Source organism: Sebastes fasciatus, chromosome 1, assembly GCF_043250625.1.
Source record: "Sebastes fasciatus isolate fSebFas1 chromosome 1, fSebFas1.pri, whole genome shotgun sequence".
NCBI classification, from domain to species: Eukaryota; Metazoa; Chordata; class Actinopteri; order Perciformes; family Sebastidae; genus Sebastes; species Sebastes fasciatus.
Genome location: NC_133795.1, coordinates 33,583,680 through 33,602,841, shown reverse-complemented (window position 1 = coordinate 33,602,841; position 19,162 = coordinate 33,583,680). Strand labels below are relative to the sequence as shown.

The following is a 19,162-nucleotide window of genomic DNA, read 5'->3' as shown; positions in this document are numbered from 1 at the left end:
GGTGTTTCAAATGAATTATTTAATGCAAATACAGAAAGCAAATGCAGAAGTTGACCTTTATTCAGTGATATGTTGAGTCTATGATGGTAGAAGCTACAGTTAACAAACGCTGCGCCGTAAATCTGAGACTCAAACTGGACGAATCAAAAGCATCAAAGTTGGATTTCACTCCCAGTTTCAAGTCGATGCATGTTTAATTTCAAACTTACCTGTAATCTGTGCCGTTCACAGGCGTCCACGTGTACGTCCGCATGGCCTCGTCGATGTACCTCTGTTGACAACCACAGAGAGAAATAAGTAACGCCGCCGCATCCTCAGCACATCTCTCTTCCCGTAATTGGCGGGAAACAACAGATCCTAAACATACTGAGTCATTCAGGTTCATTACAACACCATTCAGGAAGGTGCTACTTTGGATCATGATTGAGTCTCATATATTGATGACTTGCCTCATCAACTGACTTAATGAGCGTCTTGATTTTCCTTTGCCCTGGTTTGCCATCAATCATCTGTCGACGGATCTGGGAAAAGAGAGAGGGAGAGATGCCGCAGCGTGAGAACAGCGTACAGGTACATCACAGGGGGAAAACAACGGACAAATAAAAAAATGAAATGTATATTATTAAACACATGTAATGATGATGTTTCAGAGAAGTTGTGTTTTTACCTCCTCCTTGTTGCTGTCCTCCAGCTCTGCATCCAGAAAGTCCAGAGTGACGGGCTCCGTGAAGTTAATGATCTGAACAAGAGAGAGAGAAAGCAGGGGAAGACGGAGGAGGAGAGTTAACGCCAGTCAGCAGGAAAAAGAAATGTCCAAATTTGGCTTCAGAAGCACGTCATCTCATTAGATAGCTGGACGTACTTTGGGTTGCAGGTTGGGATGCAGCAGAACGTAGCCATTCGGGTCGATGGCAAAGGTGTAGCCATTGGCTCCAAGCTGCACATAAAAAGAGTGAATGGAGCTGTGATTCAATATTCATCAAAATGAAAGTGACATGAGAGCGTAACTGAGTGTACGACATGCTCACTCTGTATGTAGGTGTCTTCCTTTTGATTTCGTTGATTGCGATATCGACTCCCATGACTCCGAGGATGAGCTGGTTCTGTAGGAAGAACATATGAGGTAATCATTATGGCACCAGAGAATCACAGAGAGCTGGTAGCTGTGCAGTGAGAGTACTGAGAACATCTCCAAATGTCAGTCAATCTTAAATCGGGCGGCGGCATCAAGCCGGTATAATAAACTCAGAATAAATACTTTGGTCATGGATACTGAAAACTGGATGTGCTCTCCGGATGATAACAGATACTACAGGCGGGTGGCTGTGATGTCTGATGTCACCTCAGGGGGGAGGTGTTGCCTAGAAGAGCAGCAGCTGGGTGGACGCCATTACAAATGACTGATGATGGTCAACAACAGCAAAGAGACGCAAAATAAAACCCAAAGCCCGCCTGCTACACCAACTCCTGTTTCTGTTTGAATAAGCTTGTGTAGCCTTAACCACATGAGTGACGATAAAAAACATTGTTCTTACATAATGATGAAGGTAAAGGCTCATTAATATGAAGGATGAGCCGGGGTATGAGTCATAATGTGTGCTGTGTAAGTGAACAAAAGTCCAGCTATTTTAAGCTCCATGTCTTGTGTTGCATGTGTTGTGTTTTTACCTGAGAGCTCACAGTATCAATAGTGAGGTTGAAGACCGGCATCGTCCCAGTGATGACAAGACCCAAACCCTGGTAACACATAGTAGAAGTCCAATTAAAAAGGTTATGTTATGTATTCAAAGAGCTTTATATAATAAAATCCAAACAAATAAACACAATATATGCAAATAAATCTACTGAAATTCTAAAATAACTGAAAAAACTATAAAGTGAAATTGAATAGATTAAAAGGTTGTGACATCAGAACTACCTGTAGGATAAAAATAATAAACTGTGATGACATAATCTTATACTATCCTTATAAGACAGCGTAACAGAAACCGTGCTTATATTTGGACCAATTTAAAAGTCTTATTTGCAACATTTTCATGTAGACAAATATTTAAAAAAAATAATACATCCACAGAAAGATGCCAAATAAAAGTATGGCTTTTCCTAAAAAAAGATATTATGATTGTGAATTTATAACGAGGTCATCACCTGAATATCTTTAACAATTGCGTATGACTCACTAGGGCTGTGAAAGGTAACGAGCAAATTTGTTTTAACACCACTTATTTCTTTAACGCATTAACGCAATTGATCTTTCGGAGGTTGTAGCGGGCTCAGTTTTAAAACTAGAGAGAAGATACTGGCATCATATGAAACTAGAAAAACCTAATGAATCCATTGGTACCAACCAGGTCATGTTAGCTTGTCATGAAGACGGTAAAATAACGCTCCAAAATTGCGCTAAATTTTGGTGAGGAAAAACTGTCTTGGCCATTTTCAAAGGGGTCCCTTGACCTCTGACCTCAAGATATGTGAATGTAAATGGGCTCTATGGGTACCCACGAGTCTCCCCTTTACAGACATGCCCACTTTATGATAATCACATGCAGTTTGGGGCAAGTCATAGTCAAGTCAGCACACTGACACACTGACAGCTGTTGTTGCCTGTTGGGCTGCAGTTTGCCATGTTATGATTTGAGCATATTTTATATGCTAAATGCAGTACCTGTGAGGGTTTCTGGACAATATCTGTCATTGTTTTGTGTTGTTAATTGATTTCTAATAATAAATATATACATACATTTGCGTAAAGCAAGCATATTTGTCCACTAAGTATTAAGAGTATTAAATACCTGAGAAATCTCCCTTTAAGGTACATTTTGAACAGATTAAAAATGTGTGATTAATCACGATTAATCATGGACAATCATGCGATTAAATATTTGAATCGATTGACAGCCCTGTGATTTACACATCGAAAGAAGCAGATGGACTAAATGAATACACATAGAATTAGAAATACAGTAACTGGAAAATCCTATAATGGTTACTTTAAGGGGTAATGAAATGAAGTGTCTTGTCTCTCACCAGAGCATCCTGGTAGACGTTTGTCCACTGCACCTGCTTTGCTTTATTCTTAGCCAGCGCCATGGGCCGACCCAGGACATCCAGGTACTCCTGCAACAGCAAAAACACACACATGCTAGTGTGACTAAACACAATAAACTCATACAATCAAACAAACGTTTATAGCGCTCGTCATGTAAAGGCGTTAAAAGCAAAGAGCTGGAAGAGCCAATGTTCATCTGTCATAAAACTACGAGACCCTGACCGGCCTCCTCTCTGTCACCACATAAACCAGTGGGCCACCAGCAGCAGCATCCCGGTCCTGCGGAGCCATAAAGCCTCCAGTCCTGAGCCACTCAAGGCCGTTTCTCATCATTATGAAGGAGCTATTAAAAACACATTAAGGGTGTCAGTGGCACGACGTGCAAACAGGCCTTTCTCCCAGAGGCTCTACTGTCATCGCTGGCTCTATGAGAATGTCCCACAGCTATTGTGAATAGAGGTGAGGGGTTAAGTCTACTGGTAATACATCATATTCACCATATTCTGCTGTTCTCAGGAGCCAACGCGCACACCAGCTGAGATGTCTTTTTTTGTAAACAACCTATTGATTCTTGACATTTTAGAGATGGTGTGTAATTGGTAAAATTATTGAGTGATTGACCTCATGACATGTGCAACCGCTCGGTTGGGACAATCTCACTGAGAGCCTTCAGCGTCTTGTTATTATAAAAACCAGCGACATTATTCTCTAACTATACTGACTGTATACGTTTGCCAACATTTACAAAAACACAAAATTCCTCCTATCCTATTCAGCAGTCACTGAGTTATAATGCTAAATGTCTATCTTTATGTATCAACACAATACATTGTAAATGTAATAACAGGATCAGTGGAAATGCAGCAGCTCTCTCGGGGTCAAACGCTAATTTTAAAAACATTATTTTTCACATGATGACAAATTTCCACCCATTTTGCAGCGCAAAGGGAAATATTAACGCAGATTCCTGAACCCTTGTGTCTCCCCTCAACACACAAAAAGGGGCTCCCCGTATAAGCGCACAGCTATTTCAGTACTATGCTTTTGACCGTTTGTTTTTCCATCTCCTGAACAGTGAGGTGCTGACAGGCGTAACCTATTCTATTATTAGCTCAATAAAAGTCCAGTTTAACGCGCCACAGGGAGATATTCCATCAGGACAATGACAGCCAGACCTTTTCACGGGATATGGGGGGAATTTTCCGCCTGGCTGGAACAATCTAGGAAACATAAAAAGTCAGCAACTGGAGATATGTGGTTCAAAGGAACCGGAGCCATATATACTCCAGCAGCATCTCTGCACGTTGATTAAACGCTATTGTCTCCCTGAGTACCGTGACAACCATGAACGCAGAGAGGGAACTCATCGGTATGTTCAATCTAAAGACAAACATCCTAACTAAAGATCCTATACAAAGAAGGCAGAATGGATGACATTGGTCACTCTGAACTTCAGTCTCAGATAACTACGCAGAAACACAAAACACAGCAACAGTTATTTTAGGGGTGTAAGAAAATATCGTCATTTTTTTATATTGCGATATTATGTTTTGTGATACTGTATCTTCTTCTCAAAGTAGTGCTATGATACTGGACTGTGATGAATGCAAATGCAGATCCCACTGTTCTGATTGCTTAAGAAGCAGACTCTATTGCATTCCAATGTTTTTAGGCCCCTTGTTGTACAGCTGACTCCCAGAAAAGTTCCTTTTTGTCCCCCTATTTGTCTTTAGATAATTCTCTTTTAATGCAAATTTTAGAGCTTTTAGTGTTTTTGAATTGTATTTTATCTCTATTTGTGTCTGCAACTTTGTGTTCTTGCTGCTGACCGTCTTGGCCAGGCCTCCCTGGGAAAAGAGGTTCTCAATCTCAATGGGTCTAACCTGGTTCAATAAAGGTTAAATAAATAAAAAAATAAAAAAGTAAACTTTTCCTTACTCAGATTTTATGCATATGGTGGTGTGTTCTTTATATTATGGCAGTTTTCCTAAAATAAGATTAAAAAAATCGCAATATATCACCTTACTTACAGTATCGCGATGTATCGCAATATATTGAATCGTAACCCCTGTATCATGATACGTATCGTATCGCCAGATTCTTGCCGATACACAGCCCTAATTTATTTCCAAAACTGTTCCTACATAATGGCATGACTCAGGACGGTATGAATAATAATATTCTTGCCATCTATGGTCCATCTGTTACTTCCGTTAGTCGAGTGAGACTATGTGATGAGTGTGTGATGTTGAAGGGCAGAGTGCGATTAAATAATGTGTCTTCTGGGCCTATACAGAGAGCTGTAGTCACCCACCTTCAGAAAACCTATTAGAGTAAGTGGCAGTTCTCAGAATATAAATATGCTGGAGTTAATGGAAGAGCTGACAGTATATTCTGGTGCCGGATCGCTCACCGGGGCCGAGGGGGGGGGTGGGTTGGTGGTGGTGATGGGGGAGGAGAAGGTAGGGGAAGGAGGGGTGTGCGGTAGCTCGCCACCTCCCAGCAACTGAGTCAATTTCTACAGCTGGAATGAGGTTATCCCAGGGGCCTCTAGAAGCTCGTATAGCCTCGAGCAAGAGAGGCGTGTCAGGGCCCTGGGTGTGTGAGGAACCCGAGGTGTGTGTGTGAAAGAGAAAGTGATAGAAAGAGAGCAAGAGAGATCTTTACTTCAGAGCGTCCAGAAACGTTCTCATAGAAAGACCACAACCCTATTTGTTATCACTCCATCTCCAGCTCTGTCACTTCCTTTCTGTAGTCATCTCGCTGTGTCGTCTTCTGTCCCTTTGTCTTATCTACAATCTGTATAATTATCATCAAAGCAACCGTGAAGGAAGAATGGACCAGCTTCCTGCTTTAAAATTGCATTTTTTTCTATGGATTCATAAAGGTGCAATCAGGGGCTTGTACACACTCCATATACTTTACCTGGGTATTGATTCTGATGGCTCCGATCGATGGGATTTCATAGTAGTAACCTGCAGATGAAGAGCACAGGATCAATATGTTATTCCAACAGAAAGCTCTGCATCCAGCCCGCGTCATATTCTGTCTACATTTTCACGAGTTAAACAGTTATAGTGTGTACAAAAGCTTTCCATTTGCAGATTGGAGTCTAATCTCTTCTGTGTTATTAGCTACACGTAACGCCATCATCCGCAGCTGACGGTGTTGGGCCGAGCAGGCGCGGTGGAGCTTGTGGCCGCTGACCTCCCAACACTCGTGGTTGTGCTGTGGGATGTAAATGTGGAGGCTCATTGGGAATGCTGAGCCTCAGGCACCGCTGCCGCTGATTAGGAATGGAGGAGAGTGACCGACTGGGTCAATAACCACGCCGCTCCCCAAGTTATTAAAGCCATGAGTGTTTATACAAAGAGCGGCGAAATAGAGACAGCATCCCCAGAATGTTAAAAGGCTGAGATGACTCTCATTATTTTGATACATTATGCACCGAGCCGCAGCGGTTTGTGTCCAGATTTGCCTTCTCTGTCTCATTCATTTGCACATCTGAGCATGCTGACATTACGCACATACATACACAGCCTATATGGCTCACACATACACACACAGACAGGGCAGAGCTATTTGTTATAGTTCTGTTCGGAGCAGCGGTTTGTCCCAATGTGTTTGGCAGCGTGCCAGAGAGGTGGCATCTGTGGGTGTAGGGCAAAGCTCGGCGAGAGGTGAAGAGAGGAAAGTATAGACAGACTGTAATGTAGATCTCCTCTGTGCTGTGCAAGTTAAAAACAGGACGACTGCTGTGTGAGGGGCAATTATGAATTTAATCAATAAGCTATTTTCTTTCTGAAAACTCATTACATAATGCCTCTGTACTATTCGAAGTCAGTCCTCCTCTATCGCATCCTCAGATTTATGAAGTAATTTGGGTCATTTGGACTAATGTATAAAACATATCACATCCATTTATTTTAAAATATATCATGTCTTTTTTTGACTAAATGGTGCTTTCTAAATAAAGTAATTGTATGTAGGTGTTATAGTTGGGGCTGCACAATGAATCGAATATCAATCGCAAACACAATTTTGGCTTCCCACCATTAAATGAACACGATCAACTGCGATATTGACGTTTAAAATGCTCCGCTCAGAGAAAACTCTGCTGCATATCAAATCAAGCGCTCCCTAAACTAACAGTCAGCAACCCGGAGGTGATTGAGATGTTTTGGCTTCACTTTTGGGGAGCTGTCGTGGAGACCGGTGTTCACGTCCCATGTGAAACGTAGCAATTTCTTGCGTTTTCATTTTGTTTTTAAGTAATTTCAAGCCAAACCACGATGGTTTTTTTCCTAAAACTATCCAAGCAGTTTTGTTGACTAAACCTAACTAAGTTGTTTTGTTGCGTTTTCATTTTGTTTTGTTTCCATTTACAACGTTAATAGTGTTTTAAACTGTATTTTACTGTATATTATTCCTGTATAAAACGTATTTTGGTTATGCAGTTTAGTTGAATGAGAACGTAATGTGTGGGAGACAGGGTTGGAATATGGTCTGTCTCGTACGTGTTAGCTAGGGCTGTCCTCGACCAAAGAAATTCTTAGTTGACTAACACTCATACGACTTTGGCAACTAATCGATTAGTTGATTTAATCGACGGATCTGTAAAACAGCATTTCTTCACAAAGAAGCACACAAAAGCACCACTTTCAATCTGGTGTTTACCAGAGATGTGCTCATAAGTGCTTCCTTAACTAACAGCCAGCCACCAGGGGGTGATCCAGATGTTTTGGCTTCACTTTTGGGGAGCTGTCGTGCCGCTGTGTGAGCACCTTACAGCGGCATACTGTGAAGAACTTTCCAGAATGTTGTGGCTGCAGTCCAGAGAGAGTAATATATATATATTACTCTCTCTGGACTGCAGCCATTTTTTTGTTTTATTTTGATGCTGTAAGAGTTGTTAGCCTGATTAACAGGAATGTTGCACAACGTGAAAGTGAAAAGCAGTGCTCTGTTGATTTTATTTTGGGTAAAAAAGTTTTGGTACAATTTTATTTTGCTTCTATGAGACACACTGTGAATAAGGACCAGTCTTATTTTGATACAAAGATTTGTACATTAGCAGGAATGTGGCAAGACGTGGAAGTCAAAGCAGTGTTCTGTTTATTTAAATGTGAAAGTGCAATAAATATATTTTGTCCCTACAATTAATGAATAACTGATAAATAATCCTGATCTCATTATTAAACAAAATAATCCTGATTATCATTTTGGACATAATCCTAGTTGTAGTTTATAAAGCATATGCTGCGTCAAGTATGAGTATGCATTTTCCTCCTACGTAGACCAGCATGCACTACTTTCTATTCAGTATTCTTATCAAGATTGTTGTTGTGACACCCTATACACTGGTGTAAGTTCACCCAATAAAACTATTCTTCTATTATGGATGTCCATCTTGAATTTATGGGATATTTTGTTCCTATTTTTGGATTATAAACAGTTCTTTTGTGGAAGTATTAGGATCACCAATGCAGTATATATTGTATTTGCTGCTTTTATCCTCCATTTCACCTATTTTCTTTCAAGAGAACTCTCTTTCTGTTTTCTATTTTGTTACACCGTGCGAGAGCGTGGAGAAATGGTTTCATTGTCCTCAGAGTCACAGAGAGGTTACTTTCGTCTTAAGATGGGATTGAAGCTCAAGTGAGACAACAGCTAGCATCTCCGAGTGGCCTAGTTGTGTGTGTGTTACTGCTGTTTGTCCAATGTGTGTGAGTCACGGGTGAAGGGTTAGGGCCTGTGAAAGTGTAAGGGAGCTGGCTCTGCTGGAGTGAGATACCAAAGAGTAATAAGTACTGAAGATATAAGAGGACAGCCCCATTGAGGGTGGCGTGTCACCACTATTGTCTTATGTTGGCATAGACTTTAGTACCATGGTAATCACTACAGTCGCAAACAGCAGAGAGCATGTTGGCACAGAGGCGTAATCCCGGACTTTCCCCAGCCTGACAGGGAGATGGGACGGTAATCATCCTGCTACCAGACTCCTCCTGCTAATTAATAACAACTTCTGGGGAGATACTTCTGAAGCACTCGGCTCCACTGGCAATAAGCTAATCAGCAGCAGCCGTTAGCCGAGGCTTCATACGGACAGCTAAAGGCCTCATAAAGGAGCAGATTCAGATAAACGGCAACACTAAGAAACAATATTGAATCAAGCCACAAAAGAGAGGAAGAGAAGTGGGCTATGGATTAAAACAAAATAACAGTGTTCTAAACTGAGCACAGCAACAGCAGCCGGAGTTAGGTTGGGATTAAATGTGGTGAGTCAAGATGAGATTCATGCAGACAAAGTAGCTAACAGGAAGAGCGGCTGAATCATATGGGCTGTCAGGCGGCCTGTCAGAGGCAGAACTGCCTGTTTTGCTGGGTTATTTTAGGGACTCTGGATGCTTTAAATTAATAAAATATTGATTTGAACATCATGCGCAGTAAGATACATTTTAGTGATGATGGGTTTGTAATGGGGCAAGCAGGTTTTAATATTTAATTTATTCTATTAATATTTACCTCAAAACAAAAAAGCTAGAGTGAAGATACTGGTATCACGTGAAACTAAAAAAAACCTAATGAATCCATCGGTACCAACCATGTCATACTAGCTCGTCGCAAAGGACGTTAAATATCGCTCCAAATTTTTGATATTTTTTTGTGAGGGAAAACTGTCACTGCCCTTTTCAAAGGGGTCCTTTGACCTCTGACCTCAAGATATGTGAATGAAAATGGGTTCTATGGGTACCCACGAGTCTCCCCTTTACAGATATGCCCACTTTATGATAATCACATGCAGTTTGGGGCAAGTCATAGTCAAGTCAGCACACTGACACACTGACAGCTGTTGTTGCCTGTTGGGCTGCAGTTTGCCATGTTATGATTTGAGCATATTGTTTTATGCTGAATGCAGTACCTGTGAGGGTTTCTGGACAATATCTGTCATTGTTTGGTGTTGTTACCTGATTTCCAATATTAAATATATTTAAAACAAGCATACCTATCCACTCCCATGTTGATAAGAGTAGGAAATACTTGACATATCTCCCTTTATGGTACATTTTGAACAGATAAAAAAATGTGTGTTTAATCGTGATTAACTATAGACAATCATGAGATTAAATGTTTTAATCGATTGACAGTTTGGCCTCACAGCAAGAAGGTTGTGGGGTCAGACTGATCCAACCCCCCCCCCCCATAGTAAAACTGCCTGTATGTGTGAAGATGGTCTGTCTAGTATACGTTAGCTAGGGCTGTCCTCAACCAAAAAAAATCTTAGTCAACTAACACTCGTGATTTTGTCGACTTATTGATTAGTTGATTTAATCGTGCTCATATGTTTCTCAGAAATCCGTCATTCAGCATGAAAAACGCATAAAAAATGACTGAAGAAATCTCAGTTGACTGAGACCATAACGACCAATTAGTCGACTAATCGACTAAGAGGGGGCGGCCCTAGTGTTAGCTATTTGACAGGAGCACCTTTTACCCATATCATGCCGGGATAGGATCAGTACCCCAATGACAGGGAAAGGGAGTACAGAAAAATGATGTATCAAAACAGTTGTAACTTTGTGATGGCACACGTTCTGAGACTCTTTCTTTTTAATCTACACTCTTGAGCAGACCACACCTGTGTTGTTGTTGTTGTGTAGTTGTTGTTGTGTACTGCTCAGGTGTTCTCAAGAACAAATGCAACACTTTCATTTATAGCTCTTTTGTTAAGATTGACTGGGTTTTACATTTCCCACTTGAGAACGAATTGACTTGAGACGATGTTATTCACCACAATGCTCCTTTAACACTGTATTCCTCAGGAGGTATCCGATGGATTATGATGGAAAAAGTGTGCGTATCTATAAAATCACTATCGGGAGCGATGTGGACACGAGGAGGCAGGGATCAAACCAACAACCCTGCACCAACCCACGTTTCTCTTTTATATTTTGAATACAAACATATGCTTTGACAAAAAAACACCTCATCCACATACCTTTATTGGCACAAGCTATCCACTGCAACGGGGTGACATCATAATTATGCTGTCCAACAGAGAAGGTGAACACACGCACCTGGATGGAGGAAAAAGACAAATGGTAGAAAAAAAAATGAACCATCAATGCCAGAATAAAACCAGGCAAAGACAGCAGAGACATCTAATAGAGCGAAACAATGTCACACAAACCTCCTTCTGGATGGCAATAAGGCCACTGTCATGTGACAACTACAATGCACAAATCTTGAGTATGATTAGATTAGCCTCCCAGTCAACTCTCACAAGTGTCTCCAACACAAGACTGCAGTGAGAGAGTTGTCAAACTGCAGATTATTCCTGTACGACAGCAGCCGTCAGGAGGGGATCGGATAGTAATGGATATAAGAATAAATATTGGTGGGGCTGTGGAGTGGGGGAAAAGGAAAGGAGAGGGTGGGAGTGGAAGCGAGGCTGGAACAAAGACACAAACTGAGTATCTATTGGCTGCAATTTCATAGGCTCTGATGATAAAGTGGCTAATTAGTCAGCAGGTCAGAGCTGTTAACACCAGCAGCAAAACAACAAAAGAGACGGAAGAGGAGAGAAAGAAAGAGAAAACAGACAGAGAGAGATGGAGGGAGAGAGAGGAAGAAAGGCCAAAGAGATGAATCACAAGAGGAAAAAATCCGAAATTGAAAATGCATGCGAAGAAAGCTTTGGAGAGGAAGTTATGTGCACAGATTGGAGTGCTTGGCATGTCCGACAGAATAACTAACACAACTGCCGGTGCAATAATGAGACCATGTCAGCAGAATACGGTGGGAGACGGGGAGGAGAGAAAAAGGGGCCCTTGCTAAGACAGTTCCTGGACACGCATGATCTCTCGGGATGGCAGAGCGATGTAGCTGAATAGATAACAGCCTTCTGGGGACAGACTCACCGTTTTGTTGGGCCAGTTGTACTTCTCAAAGATTTCCTGCGCACGATCCTCCCCGCCATCTGTAAACATCATTATCATCTTATTGCAGTTGGCCCTCGGGGCGCTGCTCTCCTGTGGCACACGAAGAGAGACGAGGGAGGAGAGAAGAGCAGAGAAAGAGGCGGGGAGACAGGTTAGGTACATACACAAGAATGAGAGGCGAAGGTCATCATGCTAACACATCATTTAAAACAGTGTGGTGCTGTGGTAAATAGATGTCAAATAAGCAGAGGGGGAAGATAACACATACAAAATATTACATAGATCATATTTAGTTATATATAAACATGAAATAGTTTATAACACACTATAATGCAGCTGTACGCAGATATCAAGTGTTTATCAATGTATTTGTCACCCATAAGTGTATTAACAGATAAGGAATGACCATATAGTTAAACACATATATCTTATTAAGACAAGTTTTAAGTGTTGACAAATAGTGTACATTATTAAACACTTAAAAATGTCCTTATAGCTGCTTATAACTACATTTCAGTGTCATAGACCATTTATTAAGTGTTTGTATACTGGTTATTAATGCTAAATAGTGGAAGGGAGGGTTAAAGTAAAGCGTTACTGATATTTTGCATCAAGACTCCGTAGGGTAAAACTGATTAAGTAGGGACCTTCCTGTATTGTATATGGGAATGTACATTGATTAAACCATTACTGATCAATCAGCAATCTATTTAACTCCTGATTTAAACTTACTACATGTATGGGGCAGATTGCAAATACCAAATCAATCAAACTGTGTATTTTTTAATTATTAGCAGATATGATTAAAGCTCCCAGGATTATTTCAAAACATTAGACCTAGAATTAAAGATTGGATGGATGCAACGGTAGAGATCTTAGTAGATCCACTCCATAAATCTCACCTCAGTAGATTAAAAGGTAGTTTGGAAGATGGGATCTCTGCATAGGACCCTTTTTCATTAAAAAAATCAATTTATGTCTATTTAGATTTAATTTATTGCTACGAATCTCCTGTGTATCAGATTGTTCTCCTTTTTATTTTATTTCATTGTGGACTGGGTCTTCCACTTTTGTTTGTGCTACTTATTTTTATTATCTGTTCTTTCTTTTCTCTACTTACGATACTATATCTTTTGATAATGTCTGCTCCCGATGATGTAAAGCTCTACTTGTTGCCATGTACCAAACCCGTTCTTTAAAATGATCAAATACTTCAAATAAAGGTACTGTCCCTTATGTTTACATAAGTGTGCGGGTACGTATGTGGTTGTATTTATTATTTATTACTGATGGCTAACCTGGTAAATTTCCAGTGTAACATTACTCAGTGTAACAACCACTCTAACATGAATTCACATCTTTAGTGTTTAAGCGTAGTCTACTAATGCATCGTATGAGCAGATAGAAAGAACCCCTTCTTTCTATATTTTTGTTTACCCCTGGAAATATGTTTCCCTCCATACTGAGGTAAAATTATTATTCTTCGTCCACATCATAGTTTTCACATACTACATTTAGTTGCAATAAACCAATCTAAGCTTCGGTTACAGATTTCCTACCCGGGTTCCTCCCCCATATCATCATAATTTTAGGATTTCATTTGAAGTATACAATATTACTCTAGCGTTAAATTAGATTTCAGCAGTATATGCTCATAGCCACGCACCACTTTTTAGCATTCAGCTTTGATACAAACTCCCCCCGCCTGCCTGCACAGCAGCTGCCATTGATATGCAGGCCAGTGGCATGTCAATCTGACAAGATTCTAATAAAGATAAATAATATTGCTACAATTACATATTTTTATTGTGCTTCTGCCACCAATCACGGGAGTGGGTCTGCCACAGACAGCGATTAAACGGGCCTTTTTATTTCTCATTCTGCTGGCAAGGGATGGGGGGGAGTGTGGGGGTGGGGAGTGAATGGGGGGGCAGCTGGCACTTGGCTCTATGCCTCCAAGCCCACCAGAGGAATATAAAGTGTCTGTGGCTGATCTCCTCTGGGCTGCGCTCATCAATCATCCCATCAGAGCCCATTAGGGTGGCAGCCTCTTAAAATACACAGCAGCATACGGAGCTGAGGCAGCACCTGTGTCGAGAGCACGTGGACGCCTGCTGCTGACAGACCTCACGACGGCGCTGGCTGCTGCAAACGCTAGCGTCACTCCGTCGCAACGGCGGCTATTATCAGACCTACCTTCGACAACGACAGAACTCTGGAAATGTCTTACACAAACCTGGACCGCTCACTGTCAGCACTGTTTTATCACCGTTAATCTGGTTTTATTAACTGGATCTGACAGGACGTATAATAACATGCTGGAGCTTTAGCACATAGTTCCAGCATGTTACTGAAGGCTTTCTGGAGGCACACGATTCCTCCGCCACAGACAAACATCCACCCTTGCGTTGCCCTTCCCTGAAAGGCTTGTTGGCGCTTACATTGAGAAGCTGTTCAAAGGCAAACGTGAAGCCAGACTTGTAATCTGTGGTTCCTTTGGCTTGCATATGCCCGACGGCCTCCTTGAAGATCTTCTTGTTCCGAACATTGGCTTGGACCAAAGTCCTGAAGCATGGAACGACAGCATCGGCCTTCTCATTGAACTAGAAGGGGGAAATGCAAACACGCACGTGAGCAAAATGTGCATTCTAATTTGTGTCCAACTGTTGTAAGACCGTGTGTCTCTGTGTGTTTGTGTGCGTAGTTCATGGCGGCAGGATGCAGACGTGGGTGTGCGCAGATGTAAGCTGCCCTGCTACTCTCTGGCTGGCAGTAAACGCTGGTAATTACAACTTTCCACACAAAGAACTGGTGCACCTGCAACGCCAGTGCAAACCACTGAACAGAAACCCAGCCAAGGTAATATCATCTGTCTCATCTCATCCACCAAATTAGCCTAAAACTCTGCGTGTGTGTGTGTGTGTGTGTGTGTGTGCAGGTTTGTGTGTGGCGTATATTCTCCTGCTTGTGTGTAGTGTCTATGCGCGATTACAATATTAGCAGCAATGTCTGTAATAGCAGGGTTTCAAATGCTGTTTCCTCTTGAAGGTCAACCTCAAAATCTACTGACATTTTCAGGACAGATTGATGTAAAACATTACGTGCGAGAAAAGCTGGCATTTCTCACAGGTTGGTGTTGTCATATTTAAATTGTCAGACACCGAAATCAAACGCAGCAAAGTATTTAGAGCCACATATTCGATATTCATCACTGTGTCACTTCTTAATATCACATTATGTGAGGAAATACAGTAGCTGTGAAACAAGATTAAGAAAAAACAAGCTGGGTTTTACATCTACTATCTATAACGAATAAAAAAAAGTCCTAAGAAATAAAGTCTGTATTATTATAACTAATTAAATCACCATTAAAGAAGTGAGGCCACAGTTTGTCATAAAGAAAAGTGCTGAAGCATGTAGATCGCATTGACGGAAGTTTGATGATTATTTTCAGTTAATTTTTGGTCATTAATGTCTTTTGTGTTTGCAAATAATTCACAGCAAGCTTTTGTAAGCCCTCACTTTCTTTATAGGGGTGAAATCAGATGCGTTCCCACCCAGATTACCATGCTCATTTCTTGCTCTTAGAGCTGGGATTTAGAGGCATACAGTGGCTAAGAGCAATGGATTATGAAGGATTACCGAAGGAAGTCTCCAAACAGAGCCACCACACCAAGCATGTGGATGTGTTTGTGTGTGTGTGTGTGTGTGTCCGTCCTGCAATATAGGATGAAGTTAACGTTTCCCTAAACATTAGTCCTAATAGAAAACTTGGTAATCAGCAGAGAGAGAGAGAGAGACGGGCACAATCCCACTCGGACAACGGTGGTGCAGGAAAAGTAAATATGCTATAATGAGGGAAGTGCAGTGTTTCCACTGAGAGCAAACAACTGGGAGCAGTGGGAGCGTTCACTGACTCCCTGCTTGATTACCACCTGCTTAATGAATACGACAAATATTTGTGTTAGTGGTGCTTTCAGGAGTGATTTGTATCATTCATTTTCAAATCATGCTTGCAAGCTTGTACTCACCCTGGCCACGTTCACATAGTCATCATCTGATAGAGTTTCCAGCATCTTCACCACGGAGGTTTTCATCAGCTTCAGAGTGAGTCCGGTAACACTTCCACTCCTGCAGAAAAGTCACACTCTTAGATCAGTTATGAAAAAGATAAGTCCTCATCCTGCTTATGTCCATTTTCCTAACTTGTGAGGGACAGGTTTAACCGTTTTCTCACTAGACCTTTCACATTTAGGCATGCATTCAAAATCTACATGTTTTAGATGGTGACACAATGGCAAGTGGACTTCAATCAAGGTGAGAAAATGAGCAGCGTTCGCCTCCCTCTAACTTTTCCTCAGTCCAACAGGTGGCACTAGCGCCCTTTGAAGCAGACATCCACTCCCGCCAGGGGGAAAATGTGGAAAGGGGAGACAGACTGAGGGAGTAAAGACACTCACACGTCCACAATGATGACCATGTCCTTTGGAGACGATGCACCTTGGATATACCTGTACAAAAGACACAAAGAACGGACTTTAATTTGTTCCCATAATCTTTGAGAGTTGGCATTAAAGAAAGGAGCCAAAGTCACAATGAGCCGAGCCATGATAATATGGAGCGACCACGGCTGAGCCCACTTAAGCCACGGAATACTGAAAAGGCTTATGTGCTTAGAAGAGTTAATAAGTTGTGTTATATACTTCAGTGTTGGCTCCAGCTACTGTCGGCTGACTTCAACAGAGATACTCCTCTTTACTGAACAACAATGCCTAGTCTAAATAATTACCGCATAAGCCAGAGTAATTGCTAGTTTGTGGTCTAAGTATTTAATAACATATTCACTGAAAGTGGCCTGCACGGAGCTGTCCAACTTCCTAAGCACACAAGCTATCTCTATAAAGCCCAATACAGAGTCTAAAAGGTGCAAAATTTAACATATTGTGTCTAAACAGAAGAATCATATAACCCAATTATTAATATGTTTATAAAGGCTAAGATTCTTTGTGTTTAAACAGGTTCAGATATTACTATTTATCTTATATCCTGCTTGAATTAGCTTGTTTCTTCTTTCCTAATCAAGAATGTGACATTATTTATCAGTTACAGGCCACAATAAGCCGTGCTGGAGACCTGTTGATGTTGTTGGAATTTCCTTATTTCAGGTGACGCTTAATTGAAGTTGTTGCTTAACCCTTTAAAAGTCAATTTTCTTTAAAAAAAAAATATCCAATAGATCAACATACTGCATAAGCCAAAGTAATTGCTAGTTTATGGTCACTTTAAGGTGTTAAAACTCCTACTGTAAGCACACAAGACATCTCTGTAAAGCCCAATACCGAGTCTAAAAGGTGCAAAACTCAATATCTTTGGTCCAAACAGAGGATTCATATAACACAGTTATTTCTATGTTTATAAGGGCTAAGATTTTTTGTGCTTAAACAGGTTTTTGAAATGCAGATATTACCATTTATCTTATATACTTCTTAAATTAGCTTGTTTATTCTGTCTTTTCCAAGAATGTGACATTATAAGTTAAAGGCCACAATAAGCTGTGCTGGAGACGTGTTGATGTTGTTGGAATCTCCTCATTTCAGGCGACGCTTAATCAAAGTCGTTGCTTAACCTTTTAAAAGTCAAGTTTTCTTAAAAAAAAAAAAATCAATAGATCAACTTACTGCATAAGCCAAAGTAAATGCTAGTTTATGAACACATTCACTAAAAGTGGCCTGCACGGAGCTGTCCAACCTCCTACTGTAAGCACATAAGCCATCTCTGTAAAGCCTAGTACCGAGTCTAAAAGGTACAAAACCAGAGGATTTGTATAACCCAATTCTTACTATGTTGATGAGGGCTAAGGTTTTTTGTGTTCTGCGTTAAAACAGTTTTTTTAATTCAGATATTAGGTGATACAGGTGACGCTTAATCAAAGTCATTGCTTAACCCTTTATAAGTCTTAAAGCCAATATGTTGACACACTCTATTATCAATACCATCAAATAGGTCTTCCCAAATCAAATGATCACTTTGTTGTAGTACCTTACTTGATTATTTAAGATACTGATAATTATTTCAAGAAACACAAGTCTCTACTTTTGAAATTATTTAAAGACAAAAAACATTTTAGGAGTTAAAATGAGCATCAATTACTTCTAAAGAAGTTTTTTTTTGTTGCAGTAACGCTATGGTGACTCATCGGTCTAATGTGCTTTATATAGTCACTTGAAATTTGTATAAAGTCTTGAAGGAGCAGCCTGAGTGGTGTTGACCTGTGCTGAGCTAAGTGCTGTCAGTAAAATAAGATAGCTGACGATTCTGCTCCTTTGATGACTCATCAGTTGGGCGTCAAACACATTATCTACTCTGGCGGTCCCTTTGTTGGGGGGAGGGGGAGCTCAATGTGACAATTATGCTTCTGCTGCAAAGCAACTCTTATTATAAGGCAGTTCTGGGTGTGTGTCGGCCACGGCACGGCGTCGGGCCACAGCTGAACTAGCACGGCCAGACAACTTGTGTCCTGGAAGAGGCGAGCACGTAACATCTGTCCACGGTTGATAGAGGATGACATACAGAGAGAAATCAAAAAATCCCTCATTCTGTTCCAATGGCAATTAAATTCACATTTACCCCTGATACAAAGAGAGCGGAGATTGATGGACATTGTAGGCTTTTCTATAGCACACTGCGGAGGGGGATGGGGGACGGGGGGGGTTTCAAATGTGAGGACTAGTTTGACATTCTGAGGAGTGAGCAGGCAAGCAGTTAGCAGCCGTCTTAGGCAGAGGCAGAGTAATCATCAGGGGTCTCTTTCTGCTGATTATCAGCCGTTCCGCTGAGTGTGGAGAGAAGCCAGCTGCCTGTGGGCCAGAGAGGCTCTTTTCTTATGCTCGGCCAAGCTGATACGGAGGTAGAGCAACAGAGCCCCGGTAGGCTTCGCACACTGCTCTCACAAGTCTCGCCGCTCCCACTCACTGGCAGGAGCCACTCCAACCTGCAGCATGACCCCTGACCCTTCGTTGAAGTGACGTCCCCGAGCACGCCGCCTGGGCTGCTCAAATCCGTTTTTCAGACACAACCTGGGCCACAGAAAAAGCTGCCTGAAACCCCCAGATGGAACAGAGACTCGGCACCAGCACTGCCACGCAAGAGGTCGATTAACTGAGCATGCCCA

The 19,162-nt window shown here is 41.3% G+C and overlaps 1 protein-coding gene across 1 annotated transcript in view; it reads right to left on the bottom strand.

The window, feature by feature from the left end:
- LOC141776932 (voltage-dependent calcium channel subunit alpha-2/delta-2-like) overlaps positions 1-19,162 on the bottom strand; it is a 70,774-nt gene that overhangs the window by 18,979 nt on the left and 32,633 nt on the right. The window contains exons 9-22 of the mRNA XM_074650795.1: positions 18,942-19,126; positions 16,452-16,502; positions 16,023-16,122; positions 14,433-14,594; positions 11,971-12,081; positions 11,049-11,127; positions 5,975-6,024; positions 3,028-3,117; positions 1,669-1,737; positions 1,029-1,103; positions 863-937; positions 668-739; positions 450-521; positions 210-271 (exon numbers count right to left, since the gene is read on the bottom strand). Of these exons, the coding sequence (XP_074506896.1) occupies positions 210-271; positions 450-521; positions 668-739; positions 863-937; positions 1,029-1,103; positions 1,669-1,737; positions 3,028-3,117; positions 5,975-6,024; positions 11,049-11,127; positions 11,971-12,081; positions 14,433-14,594; positions 16,023-16,122; positions 16,452-16,502; positions 18,942-19,126 (1,253 nt within the window). The remainder of the gene's footprint in view (positions 1-209; positions 272-449; positions 522-667; positions 740-862; positions 938-1,028; positions 1,104-1,668; positions 1,738-3,027; positions 3,118-5,974; positions 6,025-11,048; positions 11,128-11,970; positions 12,082-14,432; positions 14,595-16,022; positions 16,123-16,451; positions 16,503-18,941; positions 19,127-19,162) is intronic.